Below are 22,394 nucleotides of genomic sequence, written 5' to 3' on the forward strand. Positions count from 1 at the left end.
TGCATGCAATTCTTCTAAACATATTTTTATATTCATTATGCTGTACAGAAAGAGAAGATATGTATTTTAAAGGAATTCAAGTTTTGTAGTCAAAAGACTGAAGTTCTAATAGTGGAATTTTTATTAACTGGCAAAATGACAGGAAGGTATGTTGGAGTTATCCAGCTTAATTCCTAGGTAGCCTGCCTTTCTTTGGGGTCATGCTGGCCCAGCATTAAGCCTTGATTAAGACTTAGAGGTACTCATTTATTAATTTAAAAATGCCTGGCATTAGAATCTTAGAGCTAAAAGTGAGCTTTGGAAGAACTTAGTTCAACTTCATTTAATGTATGAGGAAACTGAGTCTTAGAAATGTGAATGACTTGCCTGCTAAAGGTCCTAACTAGTAAGTGATAGAGCTAGAATTAGAATCCAGCTCACCTGACTTCCAAGCCAGGATTTTTTCACCACTGCCTATTCTCTGCTTATCTCTGCTTAATGACTTGAGTTGTTCTGGAAATGATCAAGAGAAAATAGTGAAGCTTTCCTGGAAGTGAAGATATTAATTCCTCTCTCCCCCCCACTACCTCTCAAATTCTGCAAACATTTATTAAGTACCTACTTTTTTTCAGTGACTATGTTAATAATTGCCAGGTATCAGAGATGTCAGATAAAAATGCAATAGTTCCTACCCTCAAGGAGCATATAAGAATTTCAGAATCTTTAGAATTTGCATGCATATCAGACATCATCTCATCCAACCAAATCTTGACTAAAAGTTTCCTCTATTCCAGTGGGCCTAGGTTTGAAGACCTCCTCTGAGGTTTTCTCTTCCATTTTTCAGAGGCAGAGCCCATTCTCCCTCTTAGCAGATGGAAGTATTATTTGACTGTTATATATTATGGTAATGATCCTCCACTTTAATGAGCTTCTGAGCCCTGTCTTATTTAGCAACAAATATTAATGATTTCCTGCTGCATACAGGAGCTACGTGAGCTGCAAAGTTTAGATAGGATCCAGTTCAAGGAACTTATAGCCTAGTAACAAGAAATAGTGACAGGTACTCAAACGATATCATCAACAAGTTTATTCTGCATAATTGGGGTTTGACTAGTTTTTTTTCCTATCTTTTGTAAACATTTCTCTTAAAACTCTAAATACACTAAGGTTCAGGAACTATCAGGGAAAAAAATTAGATGGTGCCCATATCCTATCATCTATCTGTATCTTCCCTTTTCGTCTCTTCTTCCTTTCCTCTCCTTCTCCCTCTCCCTTCTCTCTCCCTTTCTTTTATTCTTCTCCCTCTTTATTCTTCTTTCCTTTCTCATTTCTCTTCCCTTTCATTTGTTTCCTTTTCTCTCTTCTCTTTCATAGAGCACTGGGCTCAGTCAAGAGACCCTCAGGTCTTTTTATCCTAGCTATGCTGCCAATTGGATTCATGATCGTAAGAAAATCACTTCCCTTCCACGGAAATCATTTTTCTCATCTGCAAAGTGAGGGGTTTATGATTTAGATAATCTCTAAGGTTCCTTCCAGATCTAACATTTTTCAAACCTGTGAAATAGTTATGTAACACCTCCTCTATATTCTGCAGAGAATCAAGCTATGTTGACAGAGTTATGGTAGCAGAGGAAAGGGAAAGGTCCTTGAACCCCAGCCCAAAAGTGTAAGCATGTTTCTGTAGTATCATCTGTTAATCTCGTAAATCTTTCTTCCCTATTTTAGATCATAAGTGGTGAAACTGAGGCTTTGTTGGCTGCTCTCACCGAAACCTTGGATGATATCCAGGAAGAGGACATGGGCTTGGCTGCCTTCCACACTCTGGAAGATGGGGATGTGCCTACCCCAGACCCCACCTCACCCATTCCCTCACCCAAAGCCAGTCCTGATTCCTTGGATGGGCTGCAGGCCCTTGGGTCTGAAGTTGATGAACTTTCTCTGGTAAGAATCCATTTCTTACTTCTATTTAAATGGAATTGCATAAGCTGGCTACATAGATATGATGGGCACAAAAGTATGTACTTTTCCCTACCACTTCAGGCTTATTCCTAGCTCAGGTTTTTTGATTTTGGGGGGGAAGTAGGGAAGATAAAGAATCTAGTTCCTATGAGGTTTAAATGATTGTATGTGTGTACATATGACATAATGGAAGAAACACAGTACTTATTTAGAGAGATGGTATTTCAATACTGACTTATCATTTAATGTCTCTATATGCTCATGAGCAAATTAAGTTTCTGGGATCTCAGTTGTATCATCTCTAAAATGAAGGGGTTAAGACTAAATGATCTCCAGGCTGTCTTCTAGCTTTTTGTCTTATGCTCCTATAAGCCTGTGCCTGAAAATCTCTTCTGAAGTTTTCTCTTCCATTTTTCAGAGACATCTCCTTCCCATTCTTTCTCCCAGAAGACTGAAGCATCATTTGATTGCAATACATTGTGGCCATGGTCCCCCAACTTTAACGAGCTGCTGAGCTCTCTCTGTTTCTGTTTCCCAAACCTCATTCCCTATAACTTCTTGCTCAAGAGACTATTTTATATCACTTTTTATGGACAGACTCTGGGCTCTGCCCAGCCTGGGAGTCAAACTCATTGCCATTTTCTTTCAGGGAATTATAACAAGAATTGATAACCTCCAAGTGAAAATTCATTTGTCTGAGAGTTATACAACTTGGATACTTATCCCATTTGTGTTCCTTCTTGACAGTATGACTGTGGGCAAGTCCCTTTCAAATTATGGAAATATGGAAAATATTCCCCATCTGTAAATTGAAAGAGCAGATGTAGGATTGGGGTTATGACCCAAAGAAAAATGTTTCCCTTATGTACACAACTTATTATGATTGCAAAAAATTTTTGTTATTAGCTCTATTTAGTATTTTATTTTCCCCATTTACATATAAAAACAATTTTTAACATTTGTATAAAAATCTTTTAGTTCCATATTCTCTCCCTCCCCCAGTGACAATGCAAACAATTCAATAAAAGTTATACATATGTAGTCATGCAAAACATTTCCATAATATTGTAAAAGAAAACATAAACCCTCAAGAAGAATAAAATTATTTCAAAAAGTATGCTTCAATCTGCATTCAGACACCATCAGTTCTTTCTTTGAGTTTAGATGCAGAGCATTTTTTTTTTTTTTGGTGAGATGGTGTGAGACAACTGAGGTTAAGTGACTTGCCCAGGATTACACAGCTAGTATGTATTAAGTATCTGAGGCCAGATTTGAATCTGACCATATCCTCCTGACTGTGTACCCTATACATTGCACACTCCAGCTTCTCCTGAATAACATTTTTCTTTTAAGTTCTTCAAAATGTCTTGGATCATTGTATTGCTGAGAATTGTTATGCTATTCACAGCCGAACATCTTACAATATTGCTGTTACTTTATATACACAACTTATTAATGGTCTCTTTCTCCTCGATCCCCTAGAGATAGCCATAATCCAGTGGCTCTCAGTGTTTGTACTGGGTACTCCTGAGGGTCTCTGAGATTCTCTGAAGGAGTCTTCAAAGTCAAAACTATTTTCCTAACAAAGCTAAGACATTTTAATTTCTAATATAGCATATCAACATATATGACCCCCCTAAACAATAACTTTTTGAGAGGCCCTCAATAATTTTTAAGAGCATAAATTCTGAGACCAAAAAGCTTGAGAAGCAGTGCTATGCTGTAATGCCAAGGGCATGGATTTGGAATCAGAGGACCCGGTTCATATTCTGTTTCTCCTCTTTTACTACTTTATTATGACCATTTATTTACTCATTGGGTAAATCACTTTTCCCTAGGCCTGAGCTTCTTCATCTATAAAATAAAGGAAGGGATTGGACTGAGTTTAACTGGAAGGGGCTTCCAGCTCTGAACCCATGCCTTACTCCTCTAAGATTTGGGACTCCTGATAGTGATAAAGCTCTGAGCTAACAACTTGTGACATCCACTTTTGTGGGATTGTCTATTGTTTTTCCTTTCCAGGCCTCAGTTTCCCTATTTTTAAAATGAGAGGGTTGAACTAGAACTTCTCTAGCTTCCCTTCCCTCTCTGACACTCTGTTCCAAATCTCTGAGGCTGCTGAGATCCTGATTTCATGCAGTAATAAGTTACTACACCTAGAAGAGAGATACATTGCTTCTTTTGGAACCAAATATCTAGATGACTAGTCAAAGAAAAATTTTTCCACCTTGGAGCTGGAACAGAGGAGGAAACTGTGCTGTTTCCCTGAAGCAAAGAAGGGAAGGCCTTGCCTTGGGCAAGGTAAGAGCAGCCCCCTGTGGTAGAAATCTATATTTCTCATTTCTGCAGCAGTTTTTGATGCTCACCAACCTGTGGAGCAGAAGCTAGACAGAGCTTTTTTTTTTTTTTTTTTTTGTCCTTTCTGAGAAATGTGAAAATTGAGGCTATTTGACTTCCAGACTTGAGTTCTGAGTTCTGGCTTTAAACATTCTTGCCTTAATATTGACTCAAGCTTTATGCCTATCAGAGCTTGGGGACAGATAGCTTAGCATCTTCCTTATAATAGCAAATTTCATATATTTCACTGCATCTAAAAACCATGTTCTCTATGAAAAGCTAAAAAAGCCTTCCTTGTAGCATGTTACTTAGAATCCCAGGAGCCCAGACATAGTCTACTTGCCAATTTTAGTATTTTGGACAAATTCCTTTATCTTTCTGAGGTTAATTTCTTTTATCTGGAAAATGAGGGGGTTGGGCTAGATGATTTTAAAAGTCTTTTTTGTTTCCAGATTCAGATCCCAACCAAAAAGATTGGAATTCTATGGAAATAGTCAAACCAAAAAATTTATTCAAATTTCTTGAGGATTAATTGCTTCCAGGATGGGATACTTCATTTTTGATTTATGTTCAAATCCCAGCTCTACTGCTTGCAACCTGTGGCAGATTATTACACCTCTTTGGGACTAATTTTCTTATCTGTAAAAGGAGGATGGACTTAAGAATGTTTTAACAATATCCATCTCTACATTTATTATGATCCTTGGAATGCTCACTTTCTTTTTTTTTTTTTTTAATAACTTTTTATTGATAGAACGCATACCAGGGTAATTTTTTACAGCATTATCCCTTGCATTCACTTCTGTTCCGATTTTTCCCCTCCCTTCCTCCACCCCCTCCCCCAGATGAAGCAGTCCTTTACATGTTGAATGGGTTGCAGTATATCCTAGATACAATATATGTGTGCAGAACCAAACAGTTTTCTTGTTGCGCAGGGAGAATTGAATTCAGAAGGTATAAATAACCCAGGAAGAAAAACAAAAATGCAAGCAGTTTATATTCATTTCCCAGTGTTCTTTCTCTGGGTGTAGCTGCTTCTGTCCATCTTTGATCAATTAAGGCTCTCTTTATCGAAGAGATCCACTTCCATCAGAATACATCCTCAAACAGTATCGTTGGGAATGCTCACTTTCTTTAAAAATGGTGACATCTGGAATTAAAGTCATGCCTTTTTTTGTGTGTTTTGCTTCTCCTACCAGTTGCAGAAGCTACTCCTCTCTCCATCCCACACTACTCCAAGCATGGAAGCCCAGAAGGAAGGGACTGTCCGGCGGCAAGGAGCATCAAAGTCAAAAAGCCAGAGACCTTACCTCAAGGTATTCCCATGCACAACTGAAGGCTTTGTGGGAAGCCACAAGATTGTGCCTTCTCTAGGTGTGCACTTGATTACCTGGGGCTCTCCTAGTTAACATGGATGCTATCTTTTTTCACTTCCCCATCCAAGACCCAAGAGTTATATATAGACATATACCTTGTTACATGTAAATACTATATCTCTCCAAGGGCTACCTAGTTTTCCTTCTAAAACTCCCCCTGACTGAGCCCTATAGTAAAATCAGAATCCTGTGGTCAGTTGTATATCCAGTAGTTCAGTAGGGAGGAAAAGACCATAGGGTCATTCCACAAAGATATTAACACTGTGGCTCTCCTAAGTGGAAGGAGTGGGAGGAGTTTCTGGACAGGGAAACCATGGAGAGAGCAGAGGAGCCCAATGAGGGTCCCTTGCTGAGAAGTGGTCCCTTTTGGGAAATTATGTGATAATAGGCACATTCTGGACTATCACAAACAGAAGAATAGAAGGATTCCTTGTTTCCCTCTTTCATTCATTTTTCAACAAATATTTTATTGAGAGTCAGGAGCTTTGGGCTCTAATCCCAGCTCCACTACTGACTCTGGGTGACTTTGGGTCAAAGTCACCCTGCTCCTGTAAGGCTCCTTTTCCTCCTTTGTAAAGTGAATCTGTTCCAATTTGGGGTCTTAGGAAAGGCACCAAGGAGGGGGAATGAATCTCGTACCAGTTAAAACAGAAGATGAATGTAGACAGTGCTACAGATGTCAATACCTTCTGGTATGATATTTAAGTTACCCTCCAACTTCTAACATAATCATCTCATGTAGTACAGTGAAAAAAGAATACTAAATTTGTCAGTGGAGGTTCTGGCTTCTAATTCTGACTTTGCAAGTTGCTATTTGGGCATTGCTTTGAATTCTTTAGTCCCTGCTGTCTATCATATAGGCATTCTGAAAATTCCTGGTCTTCCTTAAAGATATGTTACCCTCATATTCTAAAAATCATTGGTATCAGTATTAAAAGATCCAGTTAATGCTGGAGCCATGATGATCATAGTGAAATAGCAGATTCTCTTGGTCATTTCTGTATGGATGAGTGGTTTGGTAGAATATGCCAGCAATGCACATCTTGCCTTTGGAGTGAGTAATAGTACAAACGATGGCAATGTTATCTAGAATCACATTCTTTTAAAAAATTTATTATTGATTATTTTTACTTTAATAAAATCTTTTATGATTTCTGTTACATTTTCAAAAAATGCTTTTTTCGCTTTTTAAAATAGCATTTTATTTTTCAATCACATGTAAAGATAGTTTTTAACATTCACTCTTTTTTTTTTTTTGAAAGAAAATCTCATTTTCCTTTATTTAAGTAAAAGAGTTTAAGCGAAATAGATCATCTTTGGAAAAGTATTTTGCAAAAAGACAACTTAACTAGTTCTATTTTACACTTCATAAGACAACTTAATCATGTGGATTTTTGATGCTTTTTTTTTTTTAATTTTATTTTATTTAATAATAACTTTGTATTGACACAATCCATGCCAGGATAATTTTTACACGACATTATCCCTTGCGATCACTTATGTTTCGTTTTTTCCCCTCCCTCCCTCCTCCCCCTCCCCCCCCCCCCCCCCCCCGGATGGCAAGCAGTCCTATATATAACATTCACTCTTAAAAGATTTTTGAGTTCCATATTTTTTCCTTCTTTCCCTTTTCCCCAAGTCAGCAAACAATCTATATAGGTTATATATGTACAATCATATTAAACCTATTTCCACATTGGCTATGTTGCAAAGGAATAATAAGAACAAAAGGAAAAACTACAAGAAAGAAAAAAAAAAGTGAAAATAGTATGCTTTGATGTGCATTCAGACTCCAAGTTCTTTTTCTGGATGTGGATAGCATTTCCATCATCGTCTTTTGAAATTGTCTCTTATCACTGCATTGCTGAGGAGAGCTAAAGTTGATTATAGCCCAATGTTGTTGTTACTGTGCACAATGTTCTCCTGGTTCTGCTCACTTCACTCAGCATCACTTCATGTAAGTCTTTCCAGGCTTTTCTGAAATCAACTTAGCAAACATTCTTATAGAAAGACAGCATATGGCAAAGCCCAGCAAAGAACTCCATGTCGTAGCAGAGTAAACTGCCCAAGATAAAACTAAGGGACAACAAAAAAAATTAGCACTAGAATATATATTTGAGAGCATCTAATCCAATACCCTCATTTTATAGATGAGGAAACAGCGACCCGGTGATTTAAAGGTTACTTATTCAAGGTCGCACTACTAGAATGGGAGATCTGAGACTCATACTTGGGTTTGCTGATTCTAAATTTCATGTCGTATCCCTTAGACACATTATTACACAAACCTCCTTGAGGTACTGACTTCTCCTTCTGTGCCCTCACAAGAAGTGAAATGTGGGCTTTCTTTCCTTATCACTGCTCTGTCTCTCTTTAGATGGAAAATCCCCAGGACAAGAAGTCCTCACCTCCCCAGACTCAAAGTCGAAACTACACTGAACTGCACAGGCATCTCACCTCCGCTCCTTGCTGTCCTCGTACTGTCCCTCAGGCTCCAGACAGGGGATGGCAGCAGCTGCCTCCCTCCCCACCAGCCCAGAGCCCTCGGCCCACCATCAAGGAAGAAAGTGACTCAGGCGAGGATTGCCTAAGCCCCAGGCTCACCTCGGCCTCATCCCTGGCCTCCCCTGTGCCGTCTGAAGCCGTTCCCGGGGACCAGTTTGCCTGTCCTGAGGACATGCATGCCATGGTGGAGCTGATCCGCTACATGCATACCTACTGCCTTCCCCAGAGAAAGATGCCCATCCAAGCCTTGGCAACCCCCCCTCAGTCTTGCAGCAACCCTCCCAAGAAAGCCAAGGCTGACTGCACGCTACAAAAGACAGCATCCTGCAAGAACGAGGAGGGGAAGGCACCAGAGAACCTGGTGCAGAGGCCAGCAGCTCTCCAGCCTCCCAAAGCTTCCTGGTCCAAATTTTCTATCCTGAGAGAACTGTTGGCTCAAGACCTCCTCTGTGATGTGAGCAAGCCCTATCGGCTGGCCAGGCCAATCTATGCTTCCCTGTCGCCCAGTACCAAGGTCAACCCAGGGCCCTCGGAGGAAAGCCAAAGAGCCCTGTCGGAGAAGGCGTGTGAGGTCCGGATCAAGGCCTCCCCTGGGACCACCGAGCCCAGGCCCAGCTTCAGGCCCCTGAAAGTAGAAGTCAAGGAAGAAGTCAATCCAGTACCAGTGACAAAGGAGGAAGAGAAAGAAGGGCAACGGGAGGCAAGAATGTGTGCACAGAGTCCACCTCTGTCAGCCGGGACCAAGGTGGGACGGAAGCCAGAGAGCTCAATTTATGCTGTTCGACGCTCTAAGAGGCTGAACCCTGAACTAGGCCCATGGCTTTCATTTGTAGATGAGGCGCCCCAAGAAGAGAGGGCAGACCCTCTACCCTCCCTGGGCCTGGACCCAGAGGCCTATGATGCAGAGGTGGAAGTGGAGATGGGCAGCCTAGAGGAAGGACAAAGTGTCTGCGACCAGTCCCAGCAGAGAGCAGCCCAGCTCCTTGCCCTGGAGAGCCCCAGTGAGAGTGGCAGTGGTGAGACGGACGAGGACCACAGCTGCCCTCGGTTATGCTCAAGAGGTAGAGAGAGGGGCATGGAGGGCAGGGTCATCAGGGAGAACAGAGGATGAATTAGGAAGCAGGGAGGCATGAACTTGGTCATCAAGAGGCTCTAGGCTCAGCTCTGCCTCCAGTTTACTGTATGACTAAGTACTGGTTTCTTTTCTTTAGGCCTCAGGTTCCACATGTGTAAAATTAAAGTGTTATGTTGGATGACCTCCGAAGGCCATTCCACATGTGAAAAATAAAGGAGTTATGCTGGATGACCTCTGAAGGCCATTCCACACATGTAAAATAAAGGGGTTATCCTGGATGACCTCTGAAGGCCATTCCACATGTGTAAAATAAAGGGGTTGTCCTGGATGACCTCTGAAGGCCATTCCACATGAGTAAATTAAAGGGGTTATCCTGGATGACCTCTGAAGGCCATTCCACACATGTAAAATAAAGGGGTTATCCTGGATGACCTCTGAAGGCCATTCCACATGTGAAAAATAAAGGGGTTATGCTGGATGCCCTCTGAAGGCCATTCCATACATGTAAAATAAAGGGGTTATCCTGGATGACCTCCGAAGGCCATTCCACACGTGTAAAATAAAGGGGTTATGCTGGATGCCCTCTGAAGGCCATTCCACATGTGTAAAATAAAGGGGTTATGCTGGATGACCTCTGAAGGCCATTCCATACATGTAAAATAAAGGGGTTATCCTGGATGACCTCCGAAGGCCATTCCACACGTGTAAAATAGAGGGGTTATGCTGGATGACCTCTGAAGGCCATTCCACACGTGTAAAATAAAGGGGTTGTACTGGATGACCTCTGAAGGCCATTCCACATGTGAAAAATAAAGGAGTTATGCTGGATGTCCTCCGAAGGCCATTCCACATGTGAAAAATAAAGGAGTTATTCTGGATGACCTCTGAAGCCATTCTACACGTGTAAAATAAAGGAGTTATTCTGGATGACCTCCGAAGGACATTCCACATGTGAAAAATAAAGGAGTTATCCTGGATGACCTCTGAAGCCATTCTACACGTGTAAAATAAAGGGGTTATGTTGGATGACCTCTGAAGGCCATTCCACATGAATAAAATAAAGGGGTTATCCTGGACGACCTCTGAAGGCCATTCCACATGTGTAAAATTGAGGGGTTATACTGTATGACTTCTGAAGGTCATTTCTGGTGCTGACATTTTGGCTCTCAGTCTGCCCTAAGGGTCCTTGCAGCTCTTGGTTACAGCCAGAGTCTGGTGTTGTTCACCTTCTGAGTCAATTAATAGGAATTTATTAAATATATTATCATGTGCTGAGTTCCTGGGAAACCCAGAAAGTGCCCTCAAAAGTACATTCTGGGGCAGCTAGTTGGTGCAGTGGGGAAAGCATCAGCCCTGATGTCAGGAGGACCTGAGTTCAAATCTGGTCTCAGACACTTAACACGTCCTGTGCGACCCTGGGCAAGCCACTTAATCCCAATTGCCTCAGCAAAAAAACAAACAAAAAAATTCTACTGGGGGAATCAGATGAGATCAACTTTCTTATACCTTGGAGCTGACTTGATGGTTTTTCCTGCGTGTCAATGTGTCTTTCTTCCTTTTCAGAAACTCCCAGGTGTTTCACACTGGCCTTGTCACAGAAGTAAGTTTACAATATAATAATGGATTAATTGAAAAAAACTCACATAGTTGGGGAAGGGAGATGGGGAGTCTCTAGCACTTGAATTTGCCTCTGATTTCAAGCCCCTTTCCCTCCAAAAGCCTTCAAGACCCAGCTGGGCATTGTACAGCGGAGTGAGATATAGGGAATCACAGTGTGGCGTGACAGGATATGGTGAATGGTTGATGTGATATGACATGCCATAATACGGGATGGGGAGTGTGTGCACACTATCGGGATCTCCAGAGAGCAAATTGTTTTTTTGGATCATTTTTTAAAAGCAACTTTTAGACTAGAAGTTAGTCTCTGGAGACCCAAGAGATCCAATTGCACAATCTCTGAAGATTTGGCCAGTCCACAGGAAGCAGTCTCCTCTTCTTTCTTTCCCCCCCTCCCTTTCTCCTTTCCCTCCCTGGTAAACACAATATCATCCTATCTATCCAAAAATCTTCGTGTTAACTTTCCATTCTCTAAATATTGAGGATCAGGGGCAACTCTAACAAATTTAACCTGAGAACTATTGTCTTACTGCAATTCACAGCAGAAAATGCTTCTTTTTCTCCACCCTTTCTCTGTGATGATGAATTGATCACAGCGTCTCTGAGCTCCTCTTTTCTTTCTTACCAGTGACCCTTCACTGGGGAAGAGGAACTTTGACCAGGTGCTGACAGTGGAGCTCTGCGGGACAGCAGGTGAAGGGGCCCCTCTTTATTCCTAGTCATTAACAGCATCACCTCTGGTAGAATCCTAGCTACTGCACCTCTAGGATGACCCTGCTTGGGGTTGGGTGACTGTGGTCAAGGTGGGCCAGTAACAAAATCTGATGAGATCTTTGCTCCATCCAATCCCAGAACTGTCTGGGCTAATTTTGGGAAACATGGGCTCAGGCAAACATGCTATACTCCATTGGGAGCCTGGTCAGGTGACTAGGAGTTCACAATCTGGATGCTAACCCTGCCTCTCACTCTCTATTTTGTCTGAAAGAAGGAAATGGGATGTTTGACATGGAAGACTCAAAGAGGACATAGTAGTTCTTCTCTTTGAGTTTTTAAAGAGCTACCATGTAGAAAATGGATTTTTTTAGTTTTACCCTAGCAAGAAGAGTTTGAAAGTATTGAGTGAAAGTTTGAGTTAGATTTGAAGAGAATATGACTTTTCTAATACATGAGCTATTTGCTGAGCTGCTTCAGGAGGTAGTTATGCCTCCAAATAGAGGCTAGATGCTTACATGTCAAAATGTTGTAGGAGACATTCTCAATCAGGTATGGATCAGACCATTTGGTCTTCAAAGTGCCTCCAATTTCAACAATAGGGGCATGAGCTTGGCGGACTCAGACTTTCTTCAGCAGATGGAGGCCTGAGTTTTGCATTTTAATAGAGACAAAAATAACCCTGAGACCCCTGGGAATGTCAGCAGTTCCCTGTTGGATTCTTGGAACTTAGCCAGGTTCCTGGGGTCTGGGCCTGATGAACTGTAAATAAATAAACATAAATAAATAAACATTACTCTGGTAGAATGAAAAAGGTTGGATTCTGAATGACTAAGGTTAAGAATTCTATCCAGGTGAGTCATGAGGATGGATGGCACCTTTGGGTCTTATTAGAAAAAGATAGCCATGGTCTTAATTAGCAAGCTGTGGTGAAAGGGCCCGGCATCAAACTCACACTGTCTGTTTTTTCTTGGTGCCGGGGAGAAGGTCTCACACCACCAACCACGCCACCCTACAAACCTATTGAGGAAGACCCCTTCAAGCCAGATGTGAACCATAGGCCAAACAAAGAGGCAGCTCCATCCATCCCCTCCCCTGAGGGTCCTCGGCCTGTGGCAGCTGCCAGAGGATCCCATAAATCCCGGAAGAAGTATCCTGAGCGGAGTGAGCTCTTGGCCCACCTGAGCCGAGCCACAGTTCAGCCATCTCAGGTAGGCCAGAAGCGTCCCTTTTCCCGATCCTTTGGAGACCATGACTATTGCCAGGTCCTCAAGCCGGAAGGATCCTTCCAGAGAAAGGTGCTGAGGTCCTGGGAGCCCTCCTCAGTCCATACAGAGGACAGATCCCAGTCCAGGGTTTCCAGGGTTGATGCACAAGGACTGAGCAAGGAAGGTGGGAGCTGCAGAACTCCCAGTAAGGACAGCAAGCCCCTAAGAGACCATGAGATCCGAGCCAGCTTAACGAAGCATTTTGGGTTGTTGGATGGTACCTTGGAGGAGGAAGATTTTGCCTTGTGCAAGAGCCCAGAATATGATACTGTTTTTGAGGACAGCAGCAGTGACAGTGGTTTCCTCTTGGAGGAAGAAGAGGATGATGAAGATGAGGATCTCTGTGTCCATTCACTTCCATGTCAGCACTGCCTCCACCCAAGACCCTTCAGCAAAGCCAGTTTGCATCACTGCTCTCGGAGCCGATCAAGTTCAGGCTCTTCGTGTCACAGATCTAGGTCGCCAGCAAACCGAAGGACTTTCAGGTAGGTTGGGGAACAGACTAGGGGCCACAGTGTTAAAGGAGGAGGTAGACTGACCAGGGAGTAGTAGCATTGTGACACTGCCCTCTCCCTGCTTACCTTTTTTCGAGATGGCTCTCGGCCCCGAGATGAATGATGCAGTGTCTACCTTCTAGCAGCCGAACCCTCCCTCCTTACCCTAACCTCATCCTAATTGGGTTTCAGCCTGGGCAGGGGGTTTCTTATTATAGGTAGTAGCTTGGGCAGTATTTCTCTGGTGGCTGCCACAATTCAGCTTATGATCAATCAGTCAATCAGCAAGTTGATCAAATTAAGTCAACATTTATAAAACATCTACTATGTATCGGCTACTGTGCTAAGCACTTTGAATATCGAGAAAGGCAAAATACAATCACTGTTCTCGAATTCAGAGGGTAATGCAGGGAGTGGGGAATGAAGGGAAGGGAGACAGCCTGCAAATAATTTTGTACAAACTATTGACAGGACTTAGAGGGGAGTCACTGATGTTAGAAGAGCACTTGATATAAATGATTGCTCAAGATGGAAATGGGATTCTGTCCCTTTTGCATGTGTCCTACCAACTCATTTTGCTTTAGGATCTGTACTGGGTACCACGGGAGAAATCGGGATAGACCACACTTAGCTACTGTAAGACGCACACTATTATTCCCTTTTTACAGGTGAGGAAACTGAAGCTTATTAAGGTTGTGATTTATCCCAGGATCAGAAAACTACTAAGTGATGAAAGGATTTACCCATTCCGAGTTTAGCACTTTCTATTACACCATGCCTTTCTTTTTGTGTTGGGGTTGGGGAAAGAGAATAGAAATTCTGCAACGGACACACACTGTGCACCAGCTATTAAAAGTCACACAAATTTGCCCAGGAGGCAGTACAGAATACATCCATGTTGCACTTTCTGCATTGGGATAGTAATACAGCTGGAGGGGGTAGATCCCTTTTCCTGGGCTTCTCCAGTGGTTACTGGGGCAGCTTGGCAGCCCTGGGTATACCCTCATCTGTGAAGTGAGCAGAAAGGTCTTTTCTTCTGCTAGAAGAAACAAAAAATATATCTTGTCTACTCAGGGACTCAGAACCCTTAGCCCTGAACTTCATGCTCCCTTCCAAGAAGAGGCCGTGGAAGACTTTGCTGACCCTGGCCAAATTATGTTGCAAGGTGTCAGCTCTCTGGTTGGATATGGAACGGGGAAAACCTTGTTCTGGGATGGCATAATTAGCAGGGGAACAGCCTACCTTGCTGAGGAAAAGCTGTACTAAATATGCAAAGTGGAGAAAACCATCTTAATTTGAATTTTAGGAAGTTAACCCTGTAACCTTTTTGCTAGAAATTGTATTAGCTAATTCAAGGCAAGAATTATAGTGCTTCTATGTTACAGTGAGCAAATGGTTTTGTTGATCAAGGAAGAAACAGTTGAACCTTGTGGTTGGTTACTTGAATATAATTGGAGGCTGCCTTCCTTTGCCCTGGATTCTGTCTCTTAGTAGCAGTGATAATTCTTCTGTCTTACACTTTTCTCCTTTTTCTATTTTTCCAGTACATTCTAATTCCCAGAATAGGCAGTTATTGATCTTTTCATGTTCAAGAGGGAACAGAAGAGTTTTCATAGATTCTCTGCCAGGTGCATTATCAGAACTTATGTCCTTGGATTTGAGTTGGTTCTTATGATCATATATTTATAGCTAGAAGGGTTCTTGGAGGCCTGACAAGTCCAACCCTCATTTTTCAGATGACAAAATTGAGGTTAAATGACTTGTCTAGCTATTAAGTATTTGGGATTTGAATCCAGTACTTACTGATTCCTAGGTCCAGTGCCCTGTCCACTGTTGCTTGCCAGTTTCACTCCTGTGCTATTGTAAATACTATATGGCTAAATAGAAATAGCCCCATAACCATTGAATTATGGGCAAAGAACCAACCTCCAGGCATATTATATTAATGAAAAACAGGAAAATATAATTTAGAACACAAAGGCACCTTCGAGATCAACTAATCAAATTGCCCTCATTTTACTGATAAGAAACAGATTCAAAGAGATGGTTTGAAGTGACCCAAAGCCAACTTAATGGCCATAGTTTACCTCTTTTTCTTGGTTGGTCCCAAAAGTCAACAAGCAGTTTTTAAAGCACTTACTATGTGTCAGTCACTGTGTAAAATCTCTTTAACTGAAGACCTTAAAGGTCTTGGCTCCTTTCCTTGATTAGTCCAAAAAATCAACAAGCATTTTGTCAATTACTGTGTTAAACTCTGGGGATGCAAAGAAAGGCAAAAGACTGTCCCTGACCTCAAGGAGCTTACAGTCTAAACACGTAAACTATGTACAAACAAGATATACACAGAAGAAGTAGAGGGAAAGCATTAAGATTAAGGAAGCCTTAAGAAAGGCTTATAGAAGGTGGAATTTAGCTAGGACTTGATGGAAACTAGGAGGTGAAGACAAGATAGGAGAAATTTCCAAACATGGTGAACCGAAAATGAATGTCAAGTGATGGGAGTATGTGGGGAACAGCTAGACCACCAGTGATCCTGCATCAAAAGAGTATTTGGAAGGAAGTAGAAGACAGGTGGTAAGAAGGAGCAAGGCAATATAGTACATTGAATGACAAAGAAAGGAGTTTATATTTGATTCTGAAGACAATATGGAGCTACTGGAGTTTATTGAATGGGGGCAGGGAAAGTGATATGGTCAGACCTGTACTTTTCAGAAAGTTCAGCTGGACAGCTGAATAAAAGATGAACTGGAGTGGGGAGAGACTTGAGGCATGAGGTGATAAGATTTTAATCCAGTTCATCAAGGAACATTTGCTATTTCTGAGTCCTCATGGCCCTTGTTAGCTCACTCAAAGCATCCACTCATTTTATTATGAAGATACATACAGAACAAAAGACAAATAAAACAGTAATACTCCACTTACTCAGTATTACCATTGAAAAGTTTGTCCACATTGTAATTTTTCCTGAAAACAGATCAGGAATTTCCTGAGAATGCGGAGTTTTGCCTTTTCTTTATGACATGTCATTGCTATCATCCATGATGTCCTGAGCTGTGCATTAGGGACAATAAATGTGTGCATGTATACAGATATTTGTCCCAAGGATGCAGCCCTCCTATGCATATTCCTCTAAGGTTTTTTATTTTGTCCAGGTCTGTGTGAATGGTGTATAAAATCAGAGTAAATAGCCCTGGAGAAAGCCTCAACTGGGGGAAGGAGGAGGGAATTTCCTGTAAACAACATGTATGAGCTGAAGTACAAGGACTTTCTGATGTCTTTGAATGACAAATTTTAGGATCTGTTATTGTACAATAGAATTTTCCATTCTTTGAAAGTAAGGAATCATTCTTTTATCTATATCCCCAGTGCCTCGCATAGTGCTCAGCACATAGTACATGCTTAACTACTTGCTGATTGACTTTAGTGGAAAAAGGATTGGGGATCCCGGGTTTGGGTTCTAGCTATGATTTTTAATACTTATGTGATTTGAGGTCAAGTCCAACTATCTCTTTGTTTCTTAGTTTTTCATAAAAATGAGGGAGTTTTGATTATCTCATCTCAAAGATGTTTTTCTACTCTAAATTGTATTGTCCTATTTTTTCTTTACTTTGTTGACTGGATTTGAATACTTTGAGGTTTATAAGTGGCTTCCATTATCTGAAGATTTTACTGTATCTTGAAGGTTGGTGAGGTGGGAGGATCTCCTCATCCACTTATATATAATTAAAGCTTTTGCTTGCAGAGTGGGAATGCCTTAAAGCCACAGATTGCCTCAGTGGAACCAAGAACAATGTGCGTACTTTCATTTTGCTGTAATGTAAGCCATGCTACAGAAAAGATTTTCTTCCCAATTCCACCCCCCAGACATGGGTTATAGAGGGCCAAGTATACTTGAAACAAGTATTATCTTACAACAAGATGTCAATTTGTAGAACTATATTAAGTATATATAAACTAGAGAATCATTCTCAATTCCACTGAGTTAACACCTTGCTGTAACAATGCCTTCCTCAAGCATATTTCTTCTGAGTTCTGGCCCATTACATCTCCTGCTTTCTTTTGTTTTAGAGCAGAGGTGGTCACGTCCTCCCTGGCTTCTCAGGAAAGGGGGTGAAAACACCAAAAAGGAGGTGATCATGCCCTCCCTGACATCTCAGGAAGGGAGATGAAAACACCAAAGGAAAATGGGGAGTCAAACCATATTTTGTTAGTAGGTTTCTGAAGGGTCTCACTTGAAATAGGTATACATAAATACATCAGCATGGAAATACACAAGCACATAGTAATATAACACAGGCTAGTAATGATGGCTCTCCCTACAGCCAGTGCAGGCTTAATGTGGTGTAACAAACATGAATTGTACATGCAAGTAGTGATATAACAATATGAATCAATGTGATATTGTAAAAGATTTCCAGAAGTCCTAGAAGGAGGGTATATAAATAATAATCACACATATGCCTCCTTCAGCCACCAAGAGAGTCCAAAACCAATCTATTGTCCATTACTTCACATGTCAGGGAATCCAATGATTTCTGTAGATTTTGAAGTCTTGCAACAGCCTTATCATGTGTTAGGGAATCCAATGATTCCTGATGATTTTCAAGTCCTTTAACAATCTTATGTCTCAGAGAATCCAATGATTCCTTGTGGTTTTGAAGTACTGTAATAGTCTTATGAGTATTTTTCTTTGTTATGAAACCTGTCTGCTGGAGCCAATGCATCTTTATCAAAAATTTAAAAATTAATGGTATAGAGAGCTAGATTTAGAAGTTCTCTAGGGTTACCTGTGGCTTCCCCTTTTGTTTTTGGAGGAGTGTCTTAATGTTTCTGTTTCTCCTCTCTACAATTGCCTGTCCTTGAGGATTAAAAGGTATGCCAGTGGTGTGTAAAATCTTATACTGTGCACATGTTTAGAAGTATATGCAAGTCCATTGTTTTTATTGCTTGTGGCCACACCCATAATTGCAAATGCTTGGATAAGGAATTCAATGACCCCTCAGGCTGTCTCTTTTGCTGCTGGTATTGCAAAAGTAAATCCTGAAAAGGTGTCTACTACAACATGGATAAAAGACAGATGACCAAAAGATTTATAATGGGTCACATCCCTTTGTCAAATTTCATTGGTCTCAAACCACAAGGATTCTTCCCTGGAAGGGGCGTAGGAGCATGGAAAGGAAAGCAAGCTGTATAGGCTTTTACTTTGCTCCTAGCTTCCTCTCTTGTTATTCCAAATTGTAAACGTAAAACTTGAGCAGCCTGATGATATTTAGAATGAGATTCTTGGGCTTCCTGAAATAAAGTATTGGCCAGCATAGTTAGAAGGCTATCTGCCTTTGAATCACCATCAAAAATAGGACCTGGAAGTCCACTATGAAACTGGACATGCAAGATATAAATCTTACCTGGATGCTTTCTCATTTGCTCTTGAAGTTCCTTAAAGAGCTGATATATATTAGAGGCTACAAATTTTATTTGGGCTGTGGCAATTCTTTGTACCTCACCTACTGAATAGGCCGAATCAGATAGTATATTTATATCTCCTGGATAATAAGAGCTAGAATGATTGCATACAATTCATTCTGCTGAGCGGATTGAAAAAAGGATTCTCTTTATAGTTAAGCACTATAACTTTATAGTTATAGTTAAGTCACGAGTATAAAGCACAAATGTTATGTTTGAATGCATCTGTAAAGATACTTGGTCCTGTAAGAGGAATCTTGCAAACCTTTTCTTTAAGAATCCATCGCCAATTATGTAATAGTCTAGTTATCTTTCATGGAGACCCATGTATAAAATTTGGAGCTATCGCCAATAAAATTTGCCACTCTGGGATGGTTTCACAGCATACATTAATTTGTGCATTAGTAAAAAAGGTGTATATCTTGTCAGGTCTTGTCCCAGATAATTGTACTGCTCCCTTGTTGGTCTTTAATAAAATTCTAGCCACAAGCACTAGGTAAGGAGTAAGGCTTTGTTCTGGTTGTTCTTAGAGCTCACCCACTCTCACACTATGTCCTTGATGAAGGACTGCTGTGGGTCCCTCTTTGGTAGCAAAAAACTGGTATTTCCAAGGGTTTCTGAATAACTTTTCCAACCACATTGGATAAAGCCAGTTCAACTTCTCTCAAAGCTTCTTGAGCTTCTTTTGTAAGCTTGATTGATGAGTTTAAAGTACTGTCTCCCCTTAAAATGTCATATAACGGTTGTAATTTATTGGTAGTCAAACTTAACACTAGACACATCCATTGGATATCTCCTATCAATTTTTGAAAGTTATTTAAAGTGTTCAACTTCTCTGTCCTTAAAGAATAACTCATTGCAAAACATTTAAAGAACAGAGTTTCTCCACAATGGCCTTCTGGAGGCAGCAAGGCCTCCTGCTTCTGGGGAGTATGGGCTATAGTGAGCCCAGCTTAGTCAGTTAGATTTGGAAGATCAGAGCTGAGTTGACATAGCAGCAGGCTATTGTAGTTGTGGGGATGAAGATAGTCATATGCTTGTGATTATGGCTACAGGGATCAAAGAAATTACCTATTCAGAAATCCCCATATAGGGTTTTTTACAACTTATAATTATATAAATTTGCAATTTATAAAATACTTATAGCAACTGTGTACTAAGTAACACTGTTTTACAGACTAGGAAACTGAAATGCAGGGAGGTGGACTTGACTTAGCTGAGCAGCAGAGCCAGGATTTGAATCCAGATATTCTAATACCAGATCCTATCTTCTTTCCATAACACACTACCTCTTCCAAAGAATTTCATGACTGGTAGGAACTTCTTGACCAAAGGTTGGCTGATCAAGAACCTTTCTTGAGGAGAAGCCAGAGAATGCTTGCCAGTCTCTCACTCAGAGACTTGAGTGAGGAGAAATTCAGAGGCATTCTTGTATAGGTGAAGGACATTTGCCCATGTACAAAATCCAGTTTAAGAGGAATATTGCTGACAGAAGGCAGTTTTTCATTTGACTATCAGCATCCCATTGTTCATAGGGGAAGGTCTGAAACTTCCTTTAATCTACCCAGATCAAGAGACTATGTTTTCTTGTTTATAAACAGATGTGGAAACAAGGAGCGTTGTGGAGAAGGAAGCCCAAGTATCCAGCATATTGAGAAGAGGAGAGAAAAGGCCATTGTAAGTGCCCTAGGATTTGGGGAGGGATGACCAGTGAAGGAATGGAAAATAGCTTAGGTTCCTGGAAGAAGACAGGTCTTGCTTAGAAAAAATGCTTTGAGTGAGCAAGGGATGCTTTTTTCCGTACTTCATCTAACCCAAGGTCAACTTACACAATGGTATATCTCCCTACCAAAAAACCACCAGGGTCCAAAAGTTAGGAGCTTCCAAAGTCCCAGGCTCCCTGCCAGCCAGTGGTGTCAGCAGTAGGATAAGGTCTTGCAAGGGCTAGAAAAGTAGACTGATCTAGTGTACTTCCACCTGAGACAGGATTGTTCATTTCCGTACAAATGTGCTCAGAAACCAGAGAAGCAGAACTATACTACTTGTCCCAAGAGAGCAAAGGTCATGGCTTTGCATGAAAAGAATCTACTTCCTATTCTTAGGGGAGTGGAAGGGAAAGAAAGAGAGAAGAAATTTTCAGATAGTAAAGCCCTACAAAGAGGGAGGGTTGTAATCAGAGATCATACTCTCCTTTCTGAGTCCTTCAAAGTTTCAGCCGCCTGAAGAGGGAACCAAAGAGCTCCAGAAGCTGGCTTCAAGATCTCCCAGATGAGGTTTCTAGGTCCAGTATAAGAGCTCATGATTGAGGATAACTAATAGAGGTGATTCACAATCTTCCTCAATACCCACCCCATTCCATAGGCAAACACATACACCTATACCAACACGCAGACACACACAAATCTTTATAAACGTTATATTGACAAGGTCTGTATTTGTATGGATAAGCATGTATTCTCCTGAAGAGTTTTCTGTCCCCTATCATTCAAGCTACTGCAAAGTATTTTGTCCTATCTGTCCATCCCTTCCATTCTCCCATTAGAACTCCCTAAATAAAAGGAATATAATTTCCTGGGTGTAAAAATTCATCCTTCTCAATCTCTGAGCCTCTTAGCTACAACCCTAGTCTTCTCAAACTATCCATTAGGAAACATGTATTAAGGCTTATACCGTATCCATCTTTGAGCTTGGTGCTACCAGAGATGCAAAGATGAGTTTCTCTCTCATAGATCACAGTCCATTTAAGAAAAAAAGACATACACAAAAAGAAAGCTAATAACATCAGGCTGAGAATGACATGAGGAGTCAAGACCAGAACTATAACAATTGAGAGAAGGAAATGGTCACTAAGTGATAGGCAGTCAGATAAGACTATCAAATGCGACTCAAAAAACTTGAGGTGAATCTTCATGAATAAGTAGAGGTTAAATTTGGAACACATTTTTCTGTGGAGGAGATAGCACTAAAGAGGTGGGAATATGAGAGTATCCTTGAGAGACCAGTTAGAGCTAACGCCATGAATAGGGTAACAATCTAGGGAAAAAGGTATGAAAACATAGACTGAAGTCAGTTTATGGAGACTCTTTAAGCTGAGGAAAACACATATATAATGTAGACATCCTAGAAGTTTTCTCTTCCTGTCAGAGTTCTCTGGCACCTGGATATGTAGAAAACAACTCTTCTCTGGCTTCTTACAAGGTATGTATGTATAAAAGGCTTATACATACAAATGTATGTATACAAATATATAAATAGGCTTATATGCCCATAGGATTTCAGAACCAGTAGAAACATAAGAAATCTAGTGCAGGGTGTCTTAAATTTTTTCCACCCACAACCCCTTTTTGCCCAAGAAATTTTTATATGATTCCAGATATAAATATAAGTTAAGTTGCAATCAAAATCAAATCAAACCCTGATAATACTGATAACAAATCATAAGTTTGCAAACCCCACATTAAAGTTATGAGATTCCATATAGGGTCACAAACCACAGCTTAAGAAGTTGGGATCTAGTCTCTACGGCGTGTCTGACAAGTGGCTATCCAGCATCTTCCTTAATACCTCTAGTGATGGACAATTCATTACCTGAGATATCTCTTTCCATTGT

The 22,394-nt window shown here is 40.9% G+C and overlaps 1 protein-coding gene across 1 annotated transcript in view; it reads left to right on the top strand.

The window, feature by feature from the left end:
• The window catches only part of PPARGC1B (PPARG coactivator 1 beta), a 51,413-nt gene that overhangs the window by 23,501 nt on the left and 5,518 nt on the right, over positions 1-22,394 (top strand). Inside the window, exons 3-9 of the mRNA XM_051973703.1 lie at positions 1,705-1,920; positions 5,475-5,591; positions 8,029-9,217; positions 10,795-10,831; positions 11,477-11,541; positions 12,547-13,312; positions 20,386-20,461. Coding sequence (XP_051829663.1) covers positions 1,705-1,920; positions 5,475-5,591; positions 8,029-9,217; positions 10,795-10,831; positions 11,477-11,541; positions 12,547-13,312; positions 20,386-20,461 — 2,466 coding nt within the window. The remainder of the gene's footprint in view (positions 1-1,704; positions 1,921-5,474; positions 5,592-8,028; positions 9,218-10,794; positions 10,832-11,476; positions 11,542-12,546; positions 13,313-20,385; positions 20,462-22,394) is intronic.

The sequence above is a fragment of the Antechinus flavipes genome, chromosome 2, assembly GCF_016432865.1.
Source record: "Antechinus flavipes isolate AdamAnt ecotype Samford, QLD, Australia chromosome 2, AdamAnt_v2, whole genome shotgun sequence".
Taxonomy (NCBI): Eukaryota; Metazoa; Chordata; class Mammalia; order Dasyuromorphia; family Dasyuridae; genus Antechinus; species Antechinus flavipes.